The 25,013-nt window shown below is 36.7% G+C and overlaps 1 protein-coding gene across 6 annotated transcripts in view; it reads right to left on the bottom strand.

The window, feature by feature from the left end:
• LOC150094189 (protein still life, isoform SIF type 1-like) overlaps positions 1–25,013 on the bottom strand; it is an 881,056-nt gene that overhangs the window by 273,559 nt on the left and 582,484 nt on the right. For 4 of the 6 annotated variants that reach the window (XM_090412285.1, XM_090412284.1, XM_090412287.1 and 1 more), the window contains exon 18: positions 1,433–1,651. In XM_090412285.1, the coding sequence (XP_090268411.1) occupies positions 1,433–1,651 (219 nt within the window). The remainder of the gene's footprint in view (positions 1–1,432; positions 1,652–25,013) is intronic. The other 2 variants (XM_090412288.1, XM_090412289.1) reach the window with 1 other exon arrangement.

The raw sequence follows: 25,013 nt of genomic DNA, 5'->3' as shown, positions 1-25,013 counted from the left end.
CCACAATTTATCACACTATTCTTTGTATAATCAAAGTCTTGTTGCACATCTTCATCCTAGAAGAAGAAAGACTTCCAAAGTACTCTTATTAGACAATATGGGAGACTTATATGTTCTGACTATTGTCTGGCAAGAGTATTTCAAACAAGAGACAATAATGAAATATTTCAGACTCCATTATTGTTTCTTGTTTGAAGTCACTCATATCATGACCTGAGTGACTTTAAGAAACAAACATTACTGCACACACTTGTGTTCAAGTGTGTGCAGTACTCCTAAAGATAACCTATTATCTGTTTATAGCCAGAACATGCCAAGTCATTAATCATAGGTTACTGATGAATTGAATTTTAGCATGAAGAATGTCTCTAATATTTTAGGCACTGTGTGTCTATTTACATGCTGAAAATATTTCTGGTACCGAACTCTTCACAATGCCCCAGTAGCACAATTATGATGATTCTCAAAGGACAGTACATTACATTTTTCATTAATCATTTCAGCATTTTAAGCAAGACTTTCACCTCTGTATCCAGTGGACTAGATACAAAGGACCCCTAAAATCTGTTAAGACACTTGACTTCACACCTCTTGATTTGATTTCTTTTTCCCTGAGACCATCTAAAATCACTATGATAATCATAGAATCATATCTAAAATGAAGAACAAAATAACATTGGAATACATAAGATCAAAAAGCAGTACATCTACTGAGAAATATTCAGACATCTTGCATAACTTGTATGCTATATTCCTGCAAATCTTTGATCAACAGTTTGAACAGCTTTCAAGTACAGCAAAGAGACGTGACTAGCTAAAATAATACTACTGTGTACCACACAAATTAGATTAAAGAAATCATGGTTCAGTATTTAGAAATAGCAAAAATTAAAAAGATGATTTACTGAAGAGAGGAAAGAAGTGAAATGAGGATTAAAAAAATATCTTACACATGAATGTATTCACCAATTTTTGCACTTATGTAGAACTGAATGTTTTCTTTTTAATGAAAGTCCATTAACACGTTGACTGCCAACTATGAGATAACTTGATAACTTGTAGTTCTCCATCTGTATTAGGACACCAACTATCAGTTATCTTGTATCGTATTTTTCATGCTGAATACTAGTCATGCACTCCCTACCTGCATGGGACTAGAATCTTTCAACTAATAACATAATCATACAATTTCTGAAAACTTTTTTTAGTAAAAAAAAGTTTGTAGTTACAGTGACAAAGTGAAAATATATTAAACAGTTATATACTTTTGTAGAGAAAATACTAACAACCTTGTGGTGCCAGCAGCAGTTTACATGTTAAAACAATGGCAGTCAATGTGTTAATCAATGAATGAATAGGGAAGCAATACAGCTTAGCATCTGAAACAGTAAAATCTTAGTTGCTACAAAGTTATGAAAGTTATTAAACTCACCTTCACATATGTTCTTTCAGTCTCTATCAGTTCCATGATGACCTTTCTCAGTTTTTCAGCATCAGACAGCTGACGTGGTGGAGTGAAGGGAACAGCTGTTGATGAACCACTGCTACCTGTACTGGCTCCTCCAATGCTGGATGTCCGCCGTTCCAAAGGTGCTCGACAGTACTCTGTGACTTGCTCTGCAGTCTGGTGTGAGGTCCAAGAGTGGTCACCCTTTTTTTACCAGGTTAATGTTGTTAGGAAATACTATGTTCTAACTTTAAGCTAGAGTTTTTGTCTTCATATTTACAACAAGAAACTTTAATTTTAAAGAACTGCTATCTTACGATTAGTTCTAGTACATAAAAAAGAAAAGTTGCTAGCACAAGAATACAAATTTACTTGCTTTAAATTTGAAATGGTTTAGCAATATAAGTGATAATCTCCTGTGACAAGTCTTATAACTTGGAATATGATGACAATTATGATTATTATAATAATAGTAACATAAAACTTAATGGAGCAAATGTACTTATGGCAAAGGATATAGGCAATTTAACCAAGAATGTGAAATATTAATAATTTTGTATAATGAAATAAGATAATTCGTAACTGGAAGTATTAACCATAGACAGATTAACTGATTTCTTTAACAAAAAATTAAATATAACATGTATGAAGAACGGAAAATTACTGATGAGGAAAGGGAGATCTACAGATTTCGTAGATCTCCCTTTTTTACTTCCATTTTCAATTTTGAAGATTTGCCTGCAGATCTACAAAATGTCATATAAGTTGAAAATAAACATGCTTCCTTTCTTTGAAGGAGCATAAATGATAAGCAACAAAGGACGAAGAATTTCATATATATAATTCTAACCACTCAGTCTGGTTGGCTGAGTGGTTAGAATATCTGCTCTTCAACTAACAGGCTGCAAGTTCAAATTGGCATCGGCATGGATCTCTGTGGCTATCTTTAAGTGGGAGATGAATTTCATCACTTAGTGTGAGACCAATGCCCCACTTACTGGAAGCCTGAAGTGGCTTGATAAAGTTCCATGTTTAATCTCTAGAACAGGTTTACAGACTACTGAAAAAAAAAAAAAATGCTGTCACACCATGGTAAAAATGTGCAGTAGGATGCAAAAAAAAATTTTACATATGGTGATATGTACATCTAACTATTGGTGGAATCCTAGTCGAATAAAGCATTAACGATGGTAGATTATGTGCTTGAAATGGGCACCATGTCTTTCAAGACAGGTGTATGGTCAGTTTCACAGCACATTCCCTTAAAATTCATGGTGAAACTGCATCTAGCATATCCATTATCTACTTCTAAAGCTTCACCCCTCCTTATCCATCTAGGAATAAAGTCAGCTTTACCAGGATGAAACACTCTAATAAAGTGATCATTAAATAGCTTGACAGTATCATCTTCCTTGGTCACCTTATAACCATTTTCATCCAACAAGGTAATCTGTCCATGATAATTTTTCCTCCTATTGGACACATTGGTTTTTTATTTCACAAATGCAAAACAGAAAACAAATACTTTTAGACTCAATGCAGTAATATAGAGTTGTCAAAAACTATTATTGCAATTTTTAATTTGAAAACATTTTTAATATACTGTTGATCCTATGCATATTATTTGCAGCCAGCTATTGCAACTTCCCATGCCTGAAGATACTGTTTTTTTTTTTTTTTTTTGCATCTCCAGAAAAGATGCAGAAAAAAATTTTCAATACATTAGTGAAAGGGGTAAGGAGAGAGAGAGAGAGGGAAAGGAGTTTACCAAGACTTTGGTTAGGAATGGCATAAGAAGCAAATTTTTTACTTGGAAAGTAGTGAATGGGTGGAAGGAGTTGCCATAGGCAACTCACTGCTTTGTCAGTGAGTGCATTTAAGGATACATATGATAGGCATTGTGTAAATGACAGTTATTGAGGTATCTTGCAATGAGTCTTGAGACTCCATAAAAATGCCTGTATAATAATAATAACAGCAATAATAAATAATTGTTGTTATTATTATTACTTGCTGCCTCTCCAAAGTTCAGGAATCATCTTGAGAGGCCTCTCCATACTACACTCTCCAATCTATCCAACTTCATTCTAATCATTAAATGTACTTTATCTGGCAGTAGATTTTCTTTTCTCCATATTCTTCAGGCAGTCTACATGTACTGAAGAATAAAAGCTGGAGTTTCTGGGAGGATAAATGTGCTACTTCCATGAGGTAGATGTAGAAAAATTTTCAATACATTAGTAAAAGAGGTAGGGGGGGGAGAGAGAGAGAGAGAGGTTACTTTTCTCCATAATCTCCAGTTAGTTTGCATGTACTGTAGAATAAAAGCTGGAGTTTCTGGGAGGATAAATGTGCTATCTCCATATGAGACTGGCTAACTCACATGTGACTGATAAAAACCCTTGTAAATTTCTCATAAAGATTCAAAACCTAGGTCTTATTTTAATCTGAGGGCAAATGCCACTACATTCTTCTGACTATGCTATGGAAGCATTATCAGCTATATTAGAAGTTGTTTAGATGACAATGAGTATTGTCCATTTTCAAAATAATCAAGATGTTGATGCACAATGATCCCATCATTGTGCATCACTGGTGATATTAGCACCACTGGTGATAAACAGGAAATAATTGTTAGTAATATCCCTAAGTTTTATGCAGTCAGATCAAAAAAAAAGTATCTATAATGAAGCTAAGAAACCCAAACTGTTGTGCTTCAAGGCTCTGTAAAAGAATGCATATCAGTATTTTTATAAAGAAGATGACAACACAGATGATATACCAACAAAAGTATATTTTAATTATTATTTAGTATATTTCACTAAAGTCAAATCAGTAACTCCAGGAACCAATACACAAATAAAGACACTTCTATGCTTGAGTAAGTAAGGAAGATAAATCTGCATTAAAATAGTAAAGCCCAAACTGAAATAAGCAATGCATTTTGGCATGATTAAGTGCCCTTGGTCATAGGCAGAAGGTCTGAAGGTGAAAGTTCATTCCACATGTAAGGCATCTTTAAGCATCCAACTTATAGTGCATTTAAAGAGCCAGACTGAAGTCTTTGATACTTATATTTACTTCAGTGATGAATATCCAAAGAATGATTTGGAAACCTCAGATGCCAATGTGGTGGTGCTGCATGTATTCTTTATGTTCAGAAATTCAAATCTTACTGTCTTGCCAATTTGTTTCTAATAAGCAAAAAGTGCAGAAACTTCATACAATTCTAGAGGTTTCATTGCTCTTCACTAGAGTGGTAAAGTATGCTGATTTTTTTTTTTTTAAATACGCCAAATATTTAAATGCCATACTGTATATATTTTTAGGATTTTTTGCACCTTTTCAGAAGTTCCACAAACATACAGGATAGGTATAACCATACAAGATAACTATCTTGTTCCTCCTAATAATTGAAAGGGATGAATGGTTATCAAGGCAACTCAACAGCTTAGTCTTTCTAAAATATTGCATGGATAAGAACACTGTTCCTGCTTATCCAAAATTGAAACAACATAGACTGGCTTTTCCATAGGAACAAATTGATATCACGTGCATGTTATTTGCCAACGGTAATAAAGCTATACATGTGCTACAAGAGAAACTTGTTGCTACACTGAATACCAACTTTTGGACAATTTCCAATGCATTAACAGAAACGCATCATCTGTGTATATGATCCAGGTGAGCAGGAAGACATGGTGTAAAAAGAGTGGATACTGGAAGTAGTAGTGAATATGAGTATGTGAGTATACAACAAATGAATGGGATGGAATAGCCTTGCATACAAGGAGATCATTTGAATGTGGAGCAAATTATGGTATAAGTGAAGATAGAGAAGAACAATTCAGGGAGGTGTGGAGAAGTCTCATCTTCTGAGAGGTACAATGAGTAGACTGGTTATAAGCTTAGGATTAAATTATTGTTTGTTTGCAACTGCCAGTAGTATAAGAAATAAGCAGGATGATACTGTTGAATTGATTGGCTTCATTCATCTAAAAACTGTTGGAATTAATGAAACATGGTTAGACAGAATGATATCTGACAGTAATAGAGATGAAAGAGTATGATGTTTTTGTGAGGACAGAATGGGCAAAGAGAGTATGTTGATGATAATAGAGGAATTAAGACCATACCAGGTGGAAATCCAAGGGCAAAACAGCGGTAGTGGCTTTGAGACAGTATGGTGTGAGGAAGAGATGGGCAGAATGAGGTATTTAGATGTTGCAGCTGTAGGCCTGGGTAGTGACAAGAAAATATATAAGTAAACTAAAATATCAAATAACAAAAGGGTGATCATTATGGATGATTTTAATATGGTAATATGAATCGGAATGAAAAGACGACTGGGAGAAAAAGACTGACTTTCTCAAGTATTTGCAGGACAACTACTTTGGCAGTATGGTAGAAGGAGGATCAAGAATCTTGTATTTAACATTTCACCAGATGATGTTATTATAAATATGCCAGAATATTTAAACCTAACCACTCAGCCTGGTTGGCCGAGTGGTTAGCGTATCTGCTATCCAGCCAAAAGGTTGTGGGTTCAAATCCTGTCATGGACATGGATGTTTGTGATTGTCTGTGAAAATACTAGTGATGATGGTCGATGGTAGATGGCATTGGAGTAGATGATGAAGGTAGTTGCAGTTGGTGGAGTGGTAGACATGGAGAGTTGTAGATTAGGTGCCCTCCCTCGATGAGTCTTTGGACTCCCTGAAGAGGGTGTTATGTAATAATAATAATAAATGAGGTTCTGAATCTCAACTTGATGACAGTGACCATGTGATGAGACTTGTATGGTGGGCAACAAACAGAATACCACTGTAAGGAAAGGTTATATGTGGAACTACAAGGCTGATGATTACAGAAAGCTCAGGAGACAGCTTGCAGTAATGAAAGAGGCATTCAGTACCAAGAATATAAATACTGCTTGAGTGTTAATCAACAACTAAATTAACAGTAGCAATATATGAATGTATTCCAAAACTCGAGGTTAAATAATGTAGGTGTTACATAAGAATGAAGAGATAAAACATAAAATTATGGAGACAGTATTCATATGAGTGGTATCAGTCAAGATAACATCATTTTACAATGACCAAACTAGAAAAGTTTGGGATAGACAGGGTTCAGAGCAACAAATCCAAGAGGCCAAGGCTTGATTTGAGCTGTAGAGCTATAAGAAGAAGCAACAGAACGCCTTTTGCATGAGGTGCATAATAAGCAGAACAGGAAGGTGACTGTAAATTGCTGTATGAGCAGTAATTATCTAATGAAGCCAAGAAAATCCCACAGACAGGAGTGTAATCTATATATGTTGGCAAACATGGAAGATGTGCTTGTTGGGAGATTAAACAAGAGAAATCAGAAAGTGAGGGTAATAATAAATGTGGAAATGATTCAAAATGGTAAAGCAAGCATAAATGAAAAACGGAAGTGAGCCTCACTGACAGAGCAAAAGTGGGAATGACTACTGAATGCAACAACTGAAGAATGAAGTGATTAAGATAAGAAGTGAAATGAGAACTTGGTTTATCAGTGTTCATCCTCATGAGAGCAACATCATGGGAAGCTGGAGTGCAGTGGGTATGGTGGATGAGTGACTGATGGTAAATGAACAAGCATGATATGAGGAATTAAGTAAATTTGATGTTAATGAAGGAGTAGGATTTGACAATATATCTCCATGTGTCTTGAAGGAATACTTTGGGGAATTAACAGCACTTGGGATGGGGGGGGGTCATGTTTTAGCAATCTGTTTACATATTACAACAAGGTGAACAATTCAGTGGATAAAGGAGATGTATATACAGTGCTGTATGTATTGGATGCCTGACTTGAAAAAGTTCAAGATTTGGTAGCTAGAGCAGGGTTTCTAGAGTATGTGTAAAAAAAAAAAAAAAAAAAAAAAAAGCTTAACCCACAGTAAAAATATACTATAGGTTTGCAAATAACCTTTCATGGCCAGTAGCAAAAAAAAAAAAAAAACCTTGGATTTTTCAAAACACTTTGATGCTGCCACATGACAAGCTGGTAGCTAAACTGAAACAGATGGGATTATATAAGAGATTAGTAATTTATTTAGTCAATTGGCTATCAGATAGCTATCAGCAAGTTGTTTATAGAGGAATGGTACCCGAAAAGAGGAAGATTACTAGTGGAGTGTCACAGGGATTTTTTTTGGGACCATTACTGTTTAACTTGTACATTAATTTCATTGTGATTGATTGGCTTAACTGCAGATATTTGCCAATGATGCAATGTTGGGAAGAATTATAAGTAGAACAGATGTTGTGGTCTTGTATGAAAATTTCAAGAGACATGAGTGGATATGTGAGGGCTAGCTGTCAGTTTAATGTTGCATAGTGCAGGGTTTTGAAATTTGGTAATCAGGCTTGAGATTCAGAGTATACAATTAATGGAGAAATTTTGAAGGATATGGAAGAAATGAGAGCTGTGGGATTGATGGTGGGCAGAGGTGTCATACCACTAAAATTAAAAGGATATTACAATGGGAAGGATATTGACATGTAGAAGCAAAGAAGTTATGGTTCCTTTTTATAAGCCTTTGATTAGGCCACATATGGACTAGGTGTGCAAATTTTTAAGGGGATGAGAATGTATAGAAAAGGATCCAGAGAAGGTTTACTAAGTCAGTTTCAGGTCTATAGAATGTCAGATATGAGAAGCAATTAGGAGGATGCAATTTGCAGAGGCTTTTGAATTCAAGAAGGAAAAAGGGATATAGTTGAGACATAGTGGTGAGAGGTTGTTACCAAATTAATGTAGAGGATATTTTTCATAGAAGAGTCAAGAGTAGAACTACAGACCATTCCTGGCAGATGTATAAGGAGGGTGTGAGCAAGAGAGTGAGAAGCAGTTTTTTTCATGCAGAGTGATTGCATGAGTGGAATGCATTGTCTTTAGTGATGGTGAATGTGATGAAACTCTGTTATCTAATCCCATCTGTTTCAATTTAGCTACTGTGTATGCATCTCCTTTATCTAGTGAATTACACCAAGTCATCTTGGTGTAATACATAAGCAGATTGCTTAAGCAAGACCCCCCCCCCAACAAACCCATGCTGACCATCATAAAGAATACTGCCATTATCAACCCAAATCTGAATCACAGTTCTCACCAACTTCTCTAACACCTTAACCACAACTCTGAAACAGGACATGGTTCTTGCAACAGTAATCGCCCTGTTGCAAAGCTCACATTAACTATGCATGCCAAAGGTGATTAATTCCCTAAAGCAGTGTTTCTGAGACCATTCAGCAGTCACATACCCCTTTTAAAATTTAGTAGCACCAATGTATTCCCTCTAAGAAAAAGGCAATTTTGGAGAAGTTATTTTTCATTCAAACATGAATATTTGTGAAGGTTTTTTAACATTTGAGTTATAACAAATTACAAATGTGTGAAACAGTTTCTTATTAACTACATTTTTAGTTATACAAATCCAATATATGTTGCAGTGGAAACAAATTGTGAATTAGTTAAAAACATCCTGTTTTTAATAAGTAATCCATATTAAAAGGTTTAAGAAATATAAAAGATGGATATTGATTAAATTTTTAATATTAATTATTAGACTGCACTTTAAGATTTGTTAATAACTAACAAACAGTAAGACCATTACAGCACAAGCATATAACTTTTGCATCTATCAAACCTTGTGACAAATATGACTAAACATGTATAGATGCACACACAAGGTGAAACAATCAACTGAGAACTGCTACAATATAAGATACATATGATTTAGAAATTTAGTAGTTTGACTTGTTCATTTGAATTTATTATTATTATTATTATTATTATTCAGGCCTCCATGGAGTCAAAAGACTCTAGTGGGAGGTCCCCCTAAGAAACACAAAGTCTATCATACCACTCCTTAAACTCATTGACCGTTCTCGCTCTCACCACTCCATCAGGCAATGCATTCCATGGTTCAACCACCCTCCACGCAAAGAAACCACTCCTCACCCTCTTGCTCACAGTTTCCTTTCATAACTTCCAGGGATGGCCTCTTGTCATCACTCCTTCCCGCTGTTCAACCAAGCGAAAGAACTCCCCAGTGTCAACCCTGTAATCACCTCTCAATAGTTTAAAAGTCTCAATTATATCACCTCTCCTTCTGTCCACCAAACTCTGCAGTCCACATTACTTCACCCGATCCTCATAACTAACATTGTACGGTCCTGAAATTTACAGTCCGTCTTTGTATCTTTTCCACAGTTAATTTATCCCCTTCAAATCCTGGGGACCAAATCTGAGAACAATAGTCCAAGTGTGGTCTGATCAGAGACATACAAAGGAATGATAACCCTCTTATTTCTGCAGGTCAGTTTCCTTCTCATAATTGCAGCAATCCTCTGTGTTACCTTCACCACCTTTGCAATATGTCCCCTAAACTTCAGGTTTCTATCAATCATCAACCCCAGATCTCTTGTCTCCCCTACTTCCTCCAGTATAACTCCTCCCATAGAGTATACAGCATCCCATCGATGTTTCCCAAACCTCAAGACCTTGCATTTTGCTGCATTAAACTGACACCTCCATTCATTTGCCCATATATGTAACTTATTCAAATCCTCTTGCAGGGCTACCACATCTGCACTATTACTAATAATCCCAGCTTCGTATCATCTACAAACAACTGAATATACCCTTGCAATCCACTGGCAATGTCATTGATATAAAGGTTAAACAATATAGGTCCTAGTACTGAGCCCTGTGGGACCCCACTTGTAACCCTCTGCCTCCTTGAAACTGCTCCACCATACACAACTCTCTGATAGCTATCAGACAGCCAATCCTGAAACCAGTTGACCAATCTGACATCCAGACCCATGTGCTGCAACTTAAATATCAGCTTATCATGTGGCACCATGTCAAATGCCTTCACTAAGTCTAAGAAAATTGCCATATATGCCTTTCCCTCATCTAATGTTCTTGTAACTTTATTATAAAAGGCTAGCATATTGCTAAAACAAGAGCACCCTTTCACAAATCCATGTTGACTCTCACAGATAACATTACCCTCATCTTCCCAATGCTGTATGGGTCCCTCACCACTTTCTCCAAGATCTTAACAACTACTGATGACACACAGACTGGCCTATAATTAGACACTTCCAGTCTGTTACCACCCTTATGCAATGGCACTATCTTACCTTCCTTCCATTCCCTGGGCACTTTTGCCAAAGCCAAACTTTCATTGAAAAGCCAGGTTAAAGGCACTGTCAGTTTCGTAGCACATTCTCTCAAAACTCGTGGTGAAATACCATCCAGTCCCAAAGCTTTACTGACATCCAGAGTACTCAGTATCTAAAACTCTCCTCCTGTACCTCTAAACCTCGAACCAGCCCTATCCCTCTAGCATTAAAACTGACTCCTCTTGGATGAAATACTCCAATAAAGTGTTCATGGAACCATCTTTGTCATCCTTCTTTGTATCCTTTCCACAGTTAATTTATCCCCTTTAAATCCTGGGGACCAAATCTGAGAACAATAGTCCAAGTGTGGTCTGATCAGAGACTTATACAACAGAATGATAACCATCTTATCTCTGCAGGTCTGTGTCCTTCTCATAATTGCAGCAATCCTCTGTGTTACCTTCACTACCTTTGCAATTAGCAATCTATCATAAAGCCTCAATCATAAACTTCATCCATATTACAAATGCCTTATTTAGCTTTTTCACCTTTGAAATACACTCAGACATTGATGCTGTTGAATAGCTCTCGATCAATGCCCGACCAGCATCTGTCTCCTTTCTACTCAACTCCTAAGCGTTTCATAATCACCAGACTTGTATTTCCACATATATAACTTCTTCACAGAAGTTCTAATATGACTTGGAGACTGTCCATGAAGTGATCACCTGGGTGATCACTTCATGGACACTCTCACCAACCAGGGGTAGACTAGACACACACTATTCACAATAACAACACCATCCTCTGATAATATAACCAGATCTAAGACTCTTAACCATTATGTGCCCTCCATTACATATTGCCTAAAATCATTGCCCCTTAAGAACTTGAGAAATTCATTCTCCGTATCACCTGATGGTATATATCTTCATTTCAGTCAATATTGCCGTAACCGAATTTGGCCATTACGACCATCCCTTTGTTTGCTCACTAAGCCAAGTTTTCTATACATTTCTTTGTCTCCAACCTCTATATTACTCTGTCTGTAGCAACATCCAACCAAATATTTCATTCTATCAAATTTCATTCTACACCTTAAACCATACTGCTTGTAAACTATTGCTTTTTTTCCCATGTATCTCAAACATGTGTGGACGTAATTCCCAGTATTCCACCAACCTTCTTGTCCTATATCCACGTGAAAAGCATCATTTCCTTTCATTTCTATTTCCATCAAAACATGATTCTCATCCAACCATGTTTCACTTATTCCAACTATTTCTGGGGACATAAACTCAGTCAGCACAACAATTTCATCTCCCTTATTTCTGATACTCCTAGCCTTCGTAAATAAGCATAACACATTTCTTAGTCTATAACCAGCCCTACTAATGCTGCCCCTCATCTGTGACTTCTCCAGAGGTACTGCTGTCTGTTCATCCTTATCCTTTGACCCATGTACTCTCACCCCCCCCCAGACTCAACTACATTCCGTTGAACATCCTGATGTTGAACATACCTAGGCATTCATTAATGCTTTCAAAATTCATTCTCCTTACAGCGTGTCTTCCTGACTTGCCTATTCCACCTCATTTCCTTGTTCAATTAATACTTTAAATGGGACATGTGCACATAACATTATAAAGTAACTTAACGGCTTATACATGTAGCGAAAATTATATAGAATTTAATTTAAAATCTCCAATATATTTCACTCAATGTTATGTGAACTTTGTCAGGGAGACAGACTGTTAACTACATTCAAAAGATGAATCACAATAATGAGTCATAATTCATGAGCATATTAGCTCATGTCTTAGTCACAGCCGAGTACATGATACATAGTTGAGAATTTGGAGACACAACACATGTGTTAGAATAATTACTTTACTTAATCCTTTCTTTTAAGCTTACATGGTGATCCGAATGCATTTTTGAAAATTATGGAGACAACTACCATGTTTGAATAAAAACTTTAGTTTAATATAACTAAAATCTACATTCGACGTTTCGACCTTTATGTGAAGGTCATCTTCTGGAGCATAAAACTATGCACAGGAAACAAGCTACACTACAATCAAACTGGTTTGTTAAAGATACTGACCAACTGCTACAACAATTGTTGGCCTGACCTTTGGGGAGAAAAAAAAAGCAAGAACCATGTGATCAACCTATCAACCCACACCCTAAACAACGGCCAAATTGGATTTTATCTACCATATAGAAAGAGGCATCAGGTCCCTACCTTACAATATAGGATAAAATACGACTAGAAACTAGTAATGTCCTGAACACTAGCAGCAATTAAGTCATTAAAAGCCAAACAAAACATAATAATAACGAAACGGATAAAGGCAATACCACTGTCGTCCTTGACAGGTCAACATACGTACTTCAAATGAATCAACTAGTAGCCGATAACAACACATATAAGCTGGTAAATTATAACCCAACAAAAAGGATAAAGGATAAAACAGAGAAACTACTCAAGTCCGTCACTATGTCCCCCTTCGACCAATCGTGGAAGGAATAGACAGTCCCAATTACCACTTAGCCAAGAAATTAGCGGCAACACTCAAGGAGTTGGTAGGTCATCCCCCTCCCCCTACATAAAAAACACACAACACTTTATAAACAAAATTAAAAACATAACACTCGACAAAGATGACTTATTAGTCAGTTTCGATGTTTCTGCCCTTTTCACTAACGTCCCCATCAACGACACAATTCTCCTACTACAGAACAAATTCCCGCCCGACATTACGGCCCCCTTTGCCCACGCACTACAGTCCGATAACTTCGTGTGACAAAACGAATTTTACCTACAGAAAGAAGGTACAGCCATGGGCTCACCACTACCCCCCCCCCCCCATCGCTAACTTCTACATGGAAACCTTTGAGCAAAGGGGTCTTGATTCCACCACGCTAAGACCAACAGTCTGGCTTAGATACGTTGACGACGTGTTCACGATCTGGCTGCACAGGCGACAAATGTTAAACACATTCCTTAGCCACCTGAACAAACAACACAAACGCATACAATTTACCATCAAAATCGAAAATCAAAATTCGCTCCCATTTCTAGACACACTAGTCACATGTCTTCCTTCAGGCAGTCTATCCTTCACAGTCTACTGAAAACCGACACACACACTGGCCAATACATACATGTTAATTCATACCACCACCCATCACAAAAATATGGAGTCATTAAAAACAGAGCTACAACAATCTGCTCTAACCAGCAAGCTCTGAAACAAGAACTAAAAATCATCAGCGACACATTCATAAATAATAGCTATAACAAAAATACTATTAATAAAATACTCCATAAAACAACAACAAAAACGAATCTAGATTACAGTAAAACCATAGCCATCCCATACATTAAAGGGTTATCAGAAAAAATCAACAGAATCCTCAACATTATAACCTCAATGCCACCTTTAAACCACCCACTAAACTTAAAACCATATTCAACTCCTCTAGGGATCCTCTCCTCCCATTAGCTCATCCTGGAGTCTATTGCATCCACTGCACCTGTAACTTACTGTACATTGGTGAAACAGGACAGACAATCCCTAAACGCAAGAAAGGACACATTAGACACATTAAATATAACCATTATGGTGAAGCAGTCCTCTCAGACCACGTGCTCAACACCTTACACCAAATCAACTGGAAAAGCACCCACTCTTTACACCACACAAAAACCTGGTTTGAAAGGAAATTTAAGGAAGCCTGCAAAATCCTGATAAACCACCCAAATATCAACAACAAAGATGTCATGAAAATTCCAAGGATCTGGATGACACACATTCAGCCTACCTAATATATAAGATCCAGCATAAGTCAGGACTCTAGCCAATCTTCAGCTAGTATTAGAAACCATTCCATACCAACTGGGTGGAATGTACAAGTATAATCATGATGTTAATATATGTATATAGATAGATACTTGGTGTTGCACCCAATGTATTTCTACAACCAACAGATAACACTAATAATAGGACTCTAGTGTTGATGTATAATTTTTTTTTCTCTCACCAGAGGTCAGGCCAACAATTGTTGTAGCAGTTGGTCAGTATCTTTAACAAACCAGTTTGATTGTAGTGTAGCTTATTTCCTGTGTATAGTTTTATGCACCAGAAGATGACCTTGACATAAAGGTCGAAACGTCGAATGTAGATTTTAGGTATATTAAACTAAAGTTTTATTCAAACACGGCCATAATTTTCAAAAATGCATTACTTTACTTAAAATTAGGAAAGTAATAATGAGGTGGAATAGGCAAGTCAGGTAGAAACAAAAAAAAATTAAATTAAAAAATAAATTAAATTATTATTATGCAAAAGGCTGATACCAAATTAAAACAAAATAAATTAAATTCATCTCAACTCATCTTCTTTTCAACCTCTTTTACCTTGTGGTGTCGAGGGTTTATTAATCATCGGACCTCAAACCGTTCACAGGATAAGGTGGTTAAGCCCTATGCCCCGGTGTATCCTATGTCCATAGTGTTGAGTTCTCAAGGCTGGTTTGCGGGATGAAAAACCGAGGATAAAATGGGGAAAAAACCCTACCAGCTAACTTGGCTATGACTGAGGAAGATCCTTCAGCTTCTCACATCTCCGACAAGAATTGAACCTAGGACACTCCTTCCATAGGCATATGGTTGTGAAGTGCACAGCCACTAGGCTAGCCGCGCGGACCTCATTTACCCTCTTTTGCCTTGCAGTGTCGAGGGTTTATTAATCATCGGACCTCAAAATGTTCACAGGATAAGGTGATCAGCCCTAAGCTCCGGTGTATCCTATGTCCGTAGTGTTGAGTTCTCAAAGCCGATTTGCCTGCTTTGCTTGATGAAAAACCCCAGGATAAACTGGGGAAAAATCCTACCTGCTAAGTTGGCTATGACTGAGGAAGATCCTTCAGCTTCTCATGTCTCTGACAGGAATTGAACCTAGGACACTCCTTCCCCATGCATATAGTTGAGTGCACAGCCACTAGGCTAACCATGCGGACCTCTTTTACCCTCTTTTACCTTGCAGTCGAGGGTTTATTAATCATCAGAACTCAAAACGTTCACAGGATAAGGTGATCACAGCCCTAAGCTCCGGTATATCTTATGTCCGTAGTGTTGAGTTCTCAAGGCTGGTTTGCCTGCTTTGCTTGCTGAAAAACCCCAGGATAAACTGGGGAAAAACCCTACCGACAATAGGGTTTTATATCCTATATCAGAGGCATTTTGGAAAAATGCCTCTGATATAGGATATGACCATGGCATTCTTGTAATCTTTTTTGTTTTTAGCGGCATTTTTATTGAGGATCATATGAACTGTTTTTTTTTTTAGTTTTTTTTTTTATTGTAGCTGATGTATTATCATTAACCAAACATTTTTTTTACAAATGTTTGGTTAATGATTTCGAATTCTTGATTCAGAGTTTGTTCATTAGAACAAATTGTTAGGACTCTGTGTTTGAGGGTGTTTATGAGTCCTAGTTTTTGTGTTGGATGGTGGTATGAATGTAGTATATTTGCGGTAGACTGAGAAGGAGAGACAGCCTGAGGGAAAATGTGTGACGTCTAGTAAAGGAAGAGAGTTATTGTTTTCAAATTCAATGATTAACTGGTACATATGTGTTGTTTGTTCAAGTGGCTTAGGAATGTATTTAACGTTTCGCAGCCGTGGGGCCAAATGGTGAAAACATCATCAACATATCTGGGCTGGACTTTGGGCTTTAAGCTGGCCGAATCTAGAGCTCATACCTTGAAGTCTTCCATGTAAAAGTTAGCTATTTTTACCTTCTCTTTGTAGGTAAAAATTATTTTGCCACTCGAAATACCCAGAGCGGAGTATGTGGGCAAAGAGGACTGTAATGTTGGGGGGAAATATTTCTTAAATATTTCAGGAGGAAATTCTTAAAAGAAAGAAGTACATGATAGTATGCTATTAGAGTTCAAAGGAACAACTGTAAAAAATAGCGTAGATAAAAAAATAAAATAAAAAATAACTTATGAACAGCTAATTGTGATCACTTCCCAAATCTTGGATATCGGCATGCAATCTGACAGCTTGAGTTTGGATGATTTCATATTTCACATGTTTCTAATAAAAGATGATCGAATTTGACCTTGCTGGAATGAAGAAGTTTAGTTTGGCAAAGAACTCTGTGCACAGTGTCAATAGTGTGCAAAGTGTGCAAAGCAAGGCCAGACTTGTCAGATCCTAAAAATGTAATATAGTCTTGATGTTAGAAGAAACACACGTATAAACCACAGTGAAAATTATTTAATTGTAAATATTTCATCCTAAGTATCTTAGGACATCATCAGTACAGTATTTAAACAAAATTAGGAATAACATACAGTTAGGGCGCATGATTACAATAGAATCTCATGAAAATGTGCATAACATGCTAAAGTAGTACAAAAAAAAAAAAAAAAAAAAAAAAACGTTAATTATTTAACACAGTTTTGTATGATTTCCCATACTTTAGGAATAGTAAGAATGTCATTGCGGTTTTGGTTTGGTCTGTGTAGTAGGGCTTCAGAACTTTCTTTGTATAAACGTTCATGTTTAAATAAAGATCTATGTAAAAGTTTAGCCTTTTCCCAATGGATCCTATGGTTTGGATTTTCAATTCCGTGTTGAGAGAGGCCAGATTTCTGCAGTTTAAGAAGACGAATGTGGTCTTGATGTTCCGAGATGCGTTTCTGAACAGACCTACCTGTCTGTCCAAAGTAAGATAATTTGCATGAGCATGGAATCTCATAAACACCAGGTAACATCAAGGGTGAGAATTTGTCCTTAGGAGAAGGTAATAAGTTGTAAATTTGGTTGATAGGTTTGTAAGTAGTGGCAAAATTGTATTTCTTCATAATTTTAGAAAGACGTTCTGAGATGCCTTTAACGTAAGGTATGGGAATCCTATGCACTTCTTCCTGTCTGGCTCGATGTATGCAGAAGTGACTGATGATTTTTTGAGTTGTTTTGGGATTATATCCATTTAGGATGGCTGCATTTTTGATAACTTCTAATTCCTGGTTTAAAGATTCTTCAGAGGAGCAGAATTTGTGTGCTCTGGAAACTAGTGATTTAATAATGCCAGATTTCTGAGATGGATGATGAGCAGAAGAATTGTGAATGTAGCGACCTGAGAATGTAGGCTTGCGAAAGACAGAAGTGGCGATGGAACCGTCTTCTTTTCTTTTGATGTGTAAATGTATCATACAAAACTGTGTTAAATAATTAACGTTTTTTTTTTTTTTTTGTACTACTTTAGCACGTTATGCACGTTTTCATGAGATTCTATTGTAATCATGCACCCTAACTGTATGTTATTCCTAATTTTGTTTAAATACTGTACTGATGATGTCCTAAGATACTTAGGATGAAATATTTACAATTAAATAATTTTCACTGTGGTTTATATGTGTGTTTCTTCTAATTATGAACGCACCACAGGTTTCGTTATTTAAAAAAGTCTTGATGTTCTTCTTCAATTCTAATCAATGCAGATCAATGGCTAGTCTGTCCAAAATAACAAAGATGGCTTGAATAGGGTACTTGAAATGCCTGGTAAGGAAAGAGGTGATAATATATCCTTCATGGATGGTAGGAAGAGAGCTTCTATAGCTCAGTCAGTATAGATGAAGTCCTTTGGTCAGGAAGACCTGGGTTTGATTCCCATCCATGACGTGAGGAACCGTGTGCGTAAAGTCGTATCATGCAAAAGGCTGATACCAAATAGATGGAATTAGGCACAAGAGGAAGAAGACAGATGGTAGGAAGGAAGACAGTTTCCTAGCTGGTTTGAAGGAAGCACATAGACTGAATTTACAAAGAACTCTTGCTATTCTTTCTGAGGTTCCTTTAAGGTACAGTATTGAAATTCTTTTCATATCAGATTGCAGTATTGTGGAAAGATGATAATTATAAATAATTTTTTTGAATCATAGTTTTGTTATATCCATTACATATCAGATTCCTTTCAATTTTATTCAGTTCATCTAACAAAAGGGGATCAGAAGAGCAGATCGTAGGAGCTCCATATATTAGACTGTTGATAATACCCATTTTTTTGTGATGGTAGGAGGATGAGTGAAATATCTGCCAGTAAAACTTGGTTTATGATAAAGTGAAAATTCAACATGACCCGTGATGTTATGAATAATTAAGGTAACCAAAAAAGGCAGATAGTTATTTTACTTACATTCAATAGTGAAATTGATATGGGATTTTATTTTCTCTAAGAACTGAAGTAATTCTGAATCAGTGTGGGACTAGAATGTGAATATATGACAATGATCTGCACTTGAATTTTGTGGATCTGGAAAAAGCATTCAAGAAGGTGCCCAGAGAAAAGCTTTTCAAAATATTACAGTTATATGGGGTAAATGGAACAATATATAGTCTATATTTAAGTTGTCAGTCAGCAGTTAGAATAGAAGGAAATACAGGAAGATGGTCTGATTTAAAATCATAAGTAAAACAAGGATACACATTATCTCCACTTTTATTCATCATCTATATGGATTACATTATGAAAGAAAGTAACATCAAGCCTGATATTAGAATTCGAGATGTTACACTTAGCTCTTTGCTTTATGCAGATGATGTTGTACTCCTAAACACATCTAGTGCAAGTCTCCAGGGATTCACTAACTAAATTGAATAACAGTTGTAACAAATTTGGCATAAAAATCAGCCATAAAAAGACGAAAATTATGAAAATAGGCAGGAACATAGAAAACTTCAGATGTTTAGGGACGGTTTATAGTGAACATGGCAGGTTAAATCTGGAAATAGACAACAGAATAAGCAAAGCTGGTATGATGGATAGCCAGCTGAATACATTTATATGGAATAAGAGAGAAATTAGCCTAAACACCAAACTAGCAGTATACAAAACAGAGTTCAAACCAGTTTTAAGTTATGGATCAGAGAGTTGTGTTAGAAATAAAGCACTCGATCGAAGACTAGAAACCACAGATATGAGGATTTTGAGAAAAATTAGGGGAGTGAACAGATGGCATCAAAGGCAGAATCATATTAAAAATGTAGATATTAGAAAGAAACTTGACACAGTAAGCATTCAAGAATGTGTAAGCAGAGCTAATCTAAGGTGGTATTGCCATTTAAACAGAATGAGTGAGGAAAAGTTTGCAAAACAAACGTTTTATGCCAAGATGGCAGGAAAGAGACCTATAGGAAGACCAAGGTTTAGGTAGATTGATTCAGTCGGATGTGCTTTAGTAGCACGAAATGTTAGATATGACAATATTGGAATGCTGAGAAGTAATACTGATTTGAAAAAAATTTTGGATGGGAGGTTAATAATGATGTGAACTACCATAATGCTGTCATAGTAGTCTGAACACCCCTTCAGAATACATATCAGGAAATTGATGATGATACTGAATATCTCTCAAGTCTGTCAGCAGAAAGAAATTATGTTTTCTCGGTGCAATATGTTCCTTTTCTCTTTCCAATCTATGTTACCATTGTGGAAGTCCTCATAGGTAGCAGGGTTTTTTCTCCCGGAAACTCGGGTTTTTCATCCCGCATACATACAAATCGGCCCTTCAGAACACACGCAATTTACAGACAAAAATTACTAGTTGTGGTGGTGTTGGAGGTGGGCGGTAGATGGCGTTGATTCGTAGTAGAGGTAAGGTGTAGAGATAGTTGAAGATGTCCTCCCGCGATGAGTCTTCGGACTCCTTGGAGGTATCAGGAATAATAATAATAATAATAGTGATTACTCATCTGTGTTCATTAAGCAAATTTGTTGATGCATGATGCCTACATCATTTCTGCACTGCACCTATAGCAGTAAACAACTATATATTTGTCCCATTTGCTTCTGTCTCATATTAGGTAGCCTGAAATGCACTGCTTATCATGACCTTTCTTCTGTTTATTTATTTCTCATGAAAATAAAACACCTCTTAAATATTATTCCTGTTACTATACCCTACTCTATCAATCAAATCAAATGAACAAAACTTCTTATTCCTAATACTTCTGGTTAATATACATGAAATGTAACATGTTCTTTGGCCCAAGGTATTTTCGTATCTTTTAATTTATGAGATCAATGACATTTTATTTGCATCTCTTCCAAATAGTCTTTTACACTAATTTTGCTTTTCCATTTGCTCAGTGAACTTACAACTTACACATAATTCCAAACCCATTTTAATAGGATCCATCACTTATATAAGTTCATTTATTCATCAAATTCACCTAACATGTCCACACACACTACCATGCTCCTACATGATCTATGCACAACTAGAACTGTGCTCTTTCTTCCTAACACCTATAATACCGTGGCAAGATATTTACCATCTTTCTTTCTCTCTCTTCTAATAATGCTTTCTTCTCTTCTGTCATTCTGTATTTGTCACCATTAAAATCATTCATACTTGCCAAAGTCATTGAATCACTTTTACAAAATTACTGTTTTGTTTCCTTTTTCACATTGAGTTAGCAGGAAATAAATTAACTCTGGAAGAGCAAATTTTCTCTACTGATCGCCCAAAATTTTGACTTAGTATCAAAAAAGCTTGGTGCTCACAATATTAAGATTTAAGCTAAAGTTGAAGTTAGGGATTTTCTGTGTAAATCTCAACAAAAGAGAATATCTCAGTTTAAAGTCCACACTGTGAAGTTTCTTATATTGATTTCAATTGATTTATTATAATTCAGGTCTCCATGGTGTCAAAAGACTCATCGTGGGAGATCCTTCCTAGGAAACATGAAGTCCATCATACCACTCCTTGAACTCATTGACTGTTCTTGCTCTAACCACTCTATCAAGCAATACATTCCATGGTTCAACCACTTCTCAGCTTCTTTTCATAACTTCCAGGGATGGCCCTTTTTTTTTACCACTACTTCCCACTGTTCCACCAAGCAAAAAAACTCTCCAGTGTCAACCTTGTAACTACCTCTTGACAGTTTACAAGTCTCGATCATATCACCTCTTCTTCTTCTATTTACCAAACTCTGCAGTCCACATTCCATCAGCTGATCCTCATAACCATGAGTGATGAGGGTGGTCTGAAAAGTTCTCAGCCTCAACCATAGATTATTATTATTATTATTATTACTATTATTTCGGGCAACTCCAAGGAGTCGACAGACTCACTGAGGGAAATCGAGAGATGGCAACACTATCAGCACGATTTTTTTTTTCTAAGTTGGTACATCTGTCATAAGTATCCATGTGAATTTGCAAGTTATTCTATCAAGTAATTTGCTTTATACAGCTATCTGAAGGAAAAGTGTTGTCTGTCTGTATTCCTTGAAATAAATAAAATTGTGCAGTAATAAAATTCTTTGTAAAAGAAGGTTTATCCCCAAAAGAAATTCATTCAAAGTTCATAAAAGTTTATGAGCACTCTTCTCCTTCATTTTTGACAATTAAGAAATGAGCTGCTGAGTTTAACGTGGCCGTACCAGCCATGAAGATGATCCACGTGAAGAACATCCAAAAAAGTGTAACAATACCAGAAATCATTGATCAGAAGCACGATATGGTACTGGATGACCGGAGAGTCAAAGTGCATGAAATTGATGAGACTATAGGCATTTCAAAAGAACATGTAGGATATATTTTGCATGAAGAATTGCAAATGAAAAAGCTTTGCCCAAGATGAGTGCCACACTTGCTCACAGCAGATCAAAAATGCACTCACATGAAAATCTCTGAACAGTGCTTGAAGCGTTTTAACAAGAATAAAACTGATTTTGTGCATCAATTTATTATTATGGATGAGACTTGGATTCACCATTACACAGCAGAATCCAAACTGCAGTCAAAATAGTGGACAGAAGCCGGCTGTTCAGCACCAAAGAAGACAAAGTTGATTCCATCAGCAGGAAGGGTCATGGCATCTGTGTTTTGGGATGTTAAAGGCATTTTGTTTATTAACCCAGCATTAGTAAGGTGGGCTGTCACAGACCCCAAAGATATAGAAAGAAATAGCTGTGACACAGCAGTAAAACAGCAGTAAAATAAAAAGGGTAACACAATAACCAGGACTATTATTCTGATCTTTTAACCAGACTAGACAAAAAAATTCCTGAGAAAAGACCCAGTTTGCAGAAGAAAAAAATCATCTTTCATCAGGACAATGCACCTGCCCACAAAGTTGCTTTGGCACTGGGAAAATTAAGGGATCTGCACTATATCCACCTATTATCCAGATTTGACTCCCTCTGACTTCTATCTCTACTCAAAACTAAAAATCTTCCTTGCAGGTCAGCATTTTTCTTCGAATCAAGAAGTGATTGCAGCTGTAGAGGGGTATTTTGCAGATCTTACTGAGAACCACTAGAGGGATGGGATAATTGTGCAGGAGCATTGCTGGAATAAATGTATTAGTCTTAAGGGAGATTATGTTGAAAAACAAAAATAATTTTGAAATTATAAATCTGTTTTTTCATTGTTAGGCCGAGAACTTTTCAGACCACCTTTGTAACATTGTACAGTCCTGAAACCATCTTTGTTATCTGCCTGTGTATCCTTTCCACAGCTAATTTATCCCCTTCAAATCCTGGGAACCAAATCTGAGAACAATAGTCGAAGTGTGGTCTGATCAGGGTCTTATACAATAAAACAATAACTCTTTTATCTCTGCAGGTGAGCGTCCTTCTCAGTATTGCAGCAATCCTCTGGGTTATCTTCACCACTTTTGCATGTCCCCTAAATTTCAGGTTTCTATCAATCATCACCCCCAGATCTCGTCTCCCCCACTTCCTCCAGTACAGCTCCTCCAATTGAGTATTCATTAAACCGGCATCCCCATTCATTCACCACCCATCTGTCTAGTTTATTCAAATCCTCTTGCAGGGCTGCTGCATCTGCACTATTACTAATAACTCTTCCGAGCTTCACATCAACTGAACATCCCTCTGCAATCCAGTGACAATGTCACTGATATAAAGGTTAAACAATACAGCTCACTACTGATACAGTTCTCTGTATCAGTAGTGAGTGCTGTGAGACCTCACTTCTATCCTTCTGCCTCCTTGATAATGCCCCATCATACACAACTCTCTGATAATATCAGACAGCTAATCCTGAATTCAGTTGACTAATCCGACATCTAAACCCATGTGCTGCAACTTAAATATAAGCTTCTCATGTGGCACCCTTATCATCTGTCAAATGCCTTTGCAAAATCAAAAAGAATGGCAGTATATGCCTTCCCCTCATCAACCACTCTTGTCACTTTATTATAAAAGGCAATCATATTACTAAAGCAAGAGAGCCCCTTACGAAATCCATGCCGACTCTCATAGATATCATTACCCTCATCTGCCCAACTTATACTGTTGTAGTTAAAATCTCCTATAACAATCATTCTTCTTGCACTTGCCAAGCTCAACTGCCTAAATATCTCCTGCTCTCCACCCCTCTGTGCACCCTGGCTTGTAACACCATCCCACTAAATATCCTGTCTTGCCCACGTCTACTTCACACCATATGCTGTCAAAACCATTAGCGTCACTGCCTTCCAAAGTCTTCCCTTTTATAGGATATGAGTCATTACTTATGCAGTCCACCACCACATTTTTCCTTCCTATCCTGCCGATGCTGTACCCTGCTACTTCTATTCCTGTTATCATATCATCTTCTGTCAACCACATCACAGAGCTCCCAATAATGCGTGTGTTGAGGCCTAAGTGCTGTGAAGAACTCATGTTAGAGGTTTAATGGAATATTGACAGCACTGAGAAAGGATTAAAACTAATTTTAATACTTCCAATATTTCGTCTCCGTCACAGAGACATCTTCAGGGATTACAAAAACTTTTTTTGTAACAACACACACACAAATACAATATGAAGTGAAACTAAAGTTCTATATAGGTGGCACACCCTCTGTGGTCATTTGCAGGTGACCTGGGATGTAAAGAGGGATCTCTGATAATTAAAGTTTCCCAAATTTTGGGAAGTTTAATGCAGCCATATTTGTTTAAATTAGGTTGATTCCTGAGTGCAGATGCAGATTCAAAGAATAGTCTTTCTTTTTTGAATTTACTATGGTGGAGCATGGTAGTTTTTTTCCAAGAGATCCTGTGGGATGTATCCAAAACATGGTCTGCAAAACCAGACTGATCATAATTGTGTTTGCAGATGTAAGAACTGTGTTCTTCTAACTGGATGGATGTTGACCAGCCTGTTTGTCTTGCCTACTTTGGACAAACAGGCAGGTCAGCATCTTACATCTTACCAGTTCTTACATCTGCAAACACGTTTTTCCAGGATCTCCTGGAAAAACTACCATGCTCCACCATAGTAAATTCAAAAAAGAAAGATTATTCTTTGAATCTGCATCTGCACTCAGGAATCAACCTAATTTAAACAAATACGGTT

This window comes from Typopeltis vanoorti, chromosome 22, assembly GCF_054136105.1.
Source record: "Typopeltis vanoorti isolate ZY-2024b chromosome 22, IOZ_Tvanoo_1.0, whole genome shotgun sequence".
Taxonomy (NCBI): domain Eukaryota; kingdom Metazoa; phylum Arthropoda; class Arachnida; order Uropygi; family Thelyphonidae; genus Typopeltis; species Typopeltis vanoorti.
Note: the sequence above shows the minus strand (reverse complement) of the source record. Positions and strands in the feature narration are given on the sequence as shown.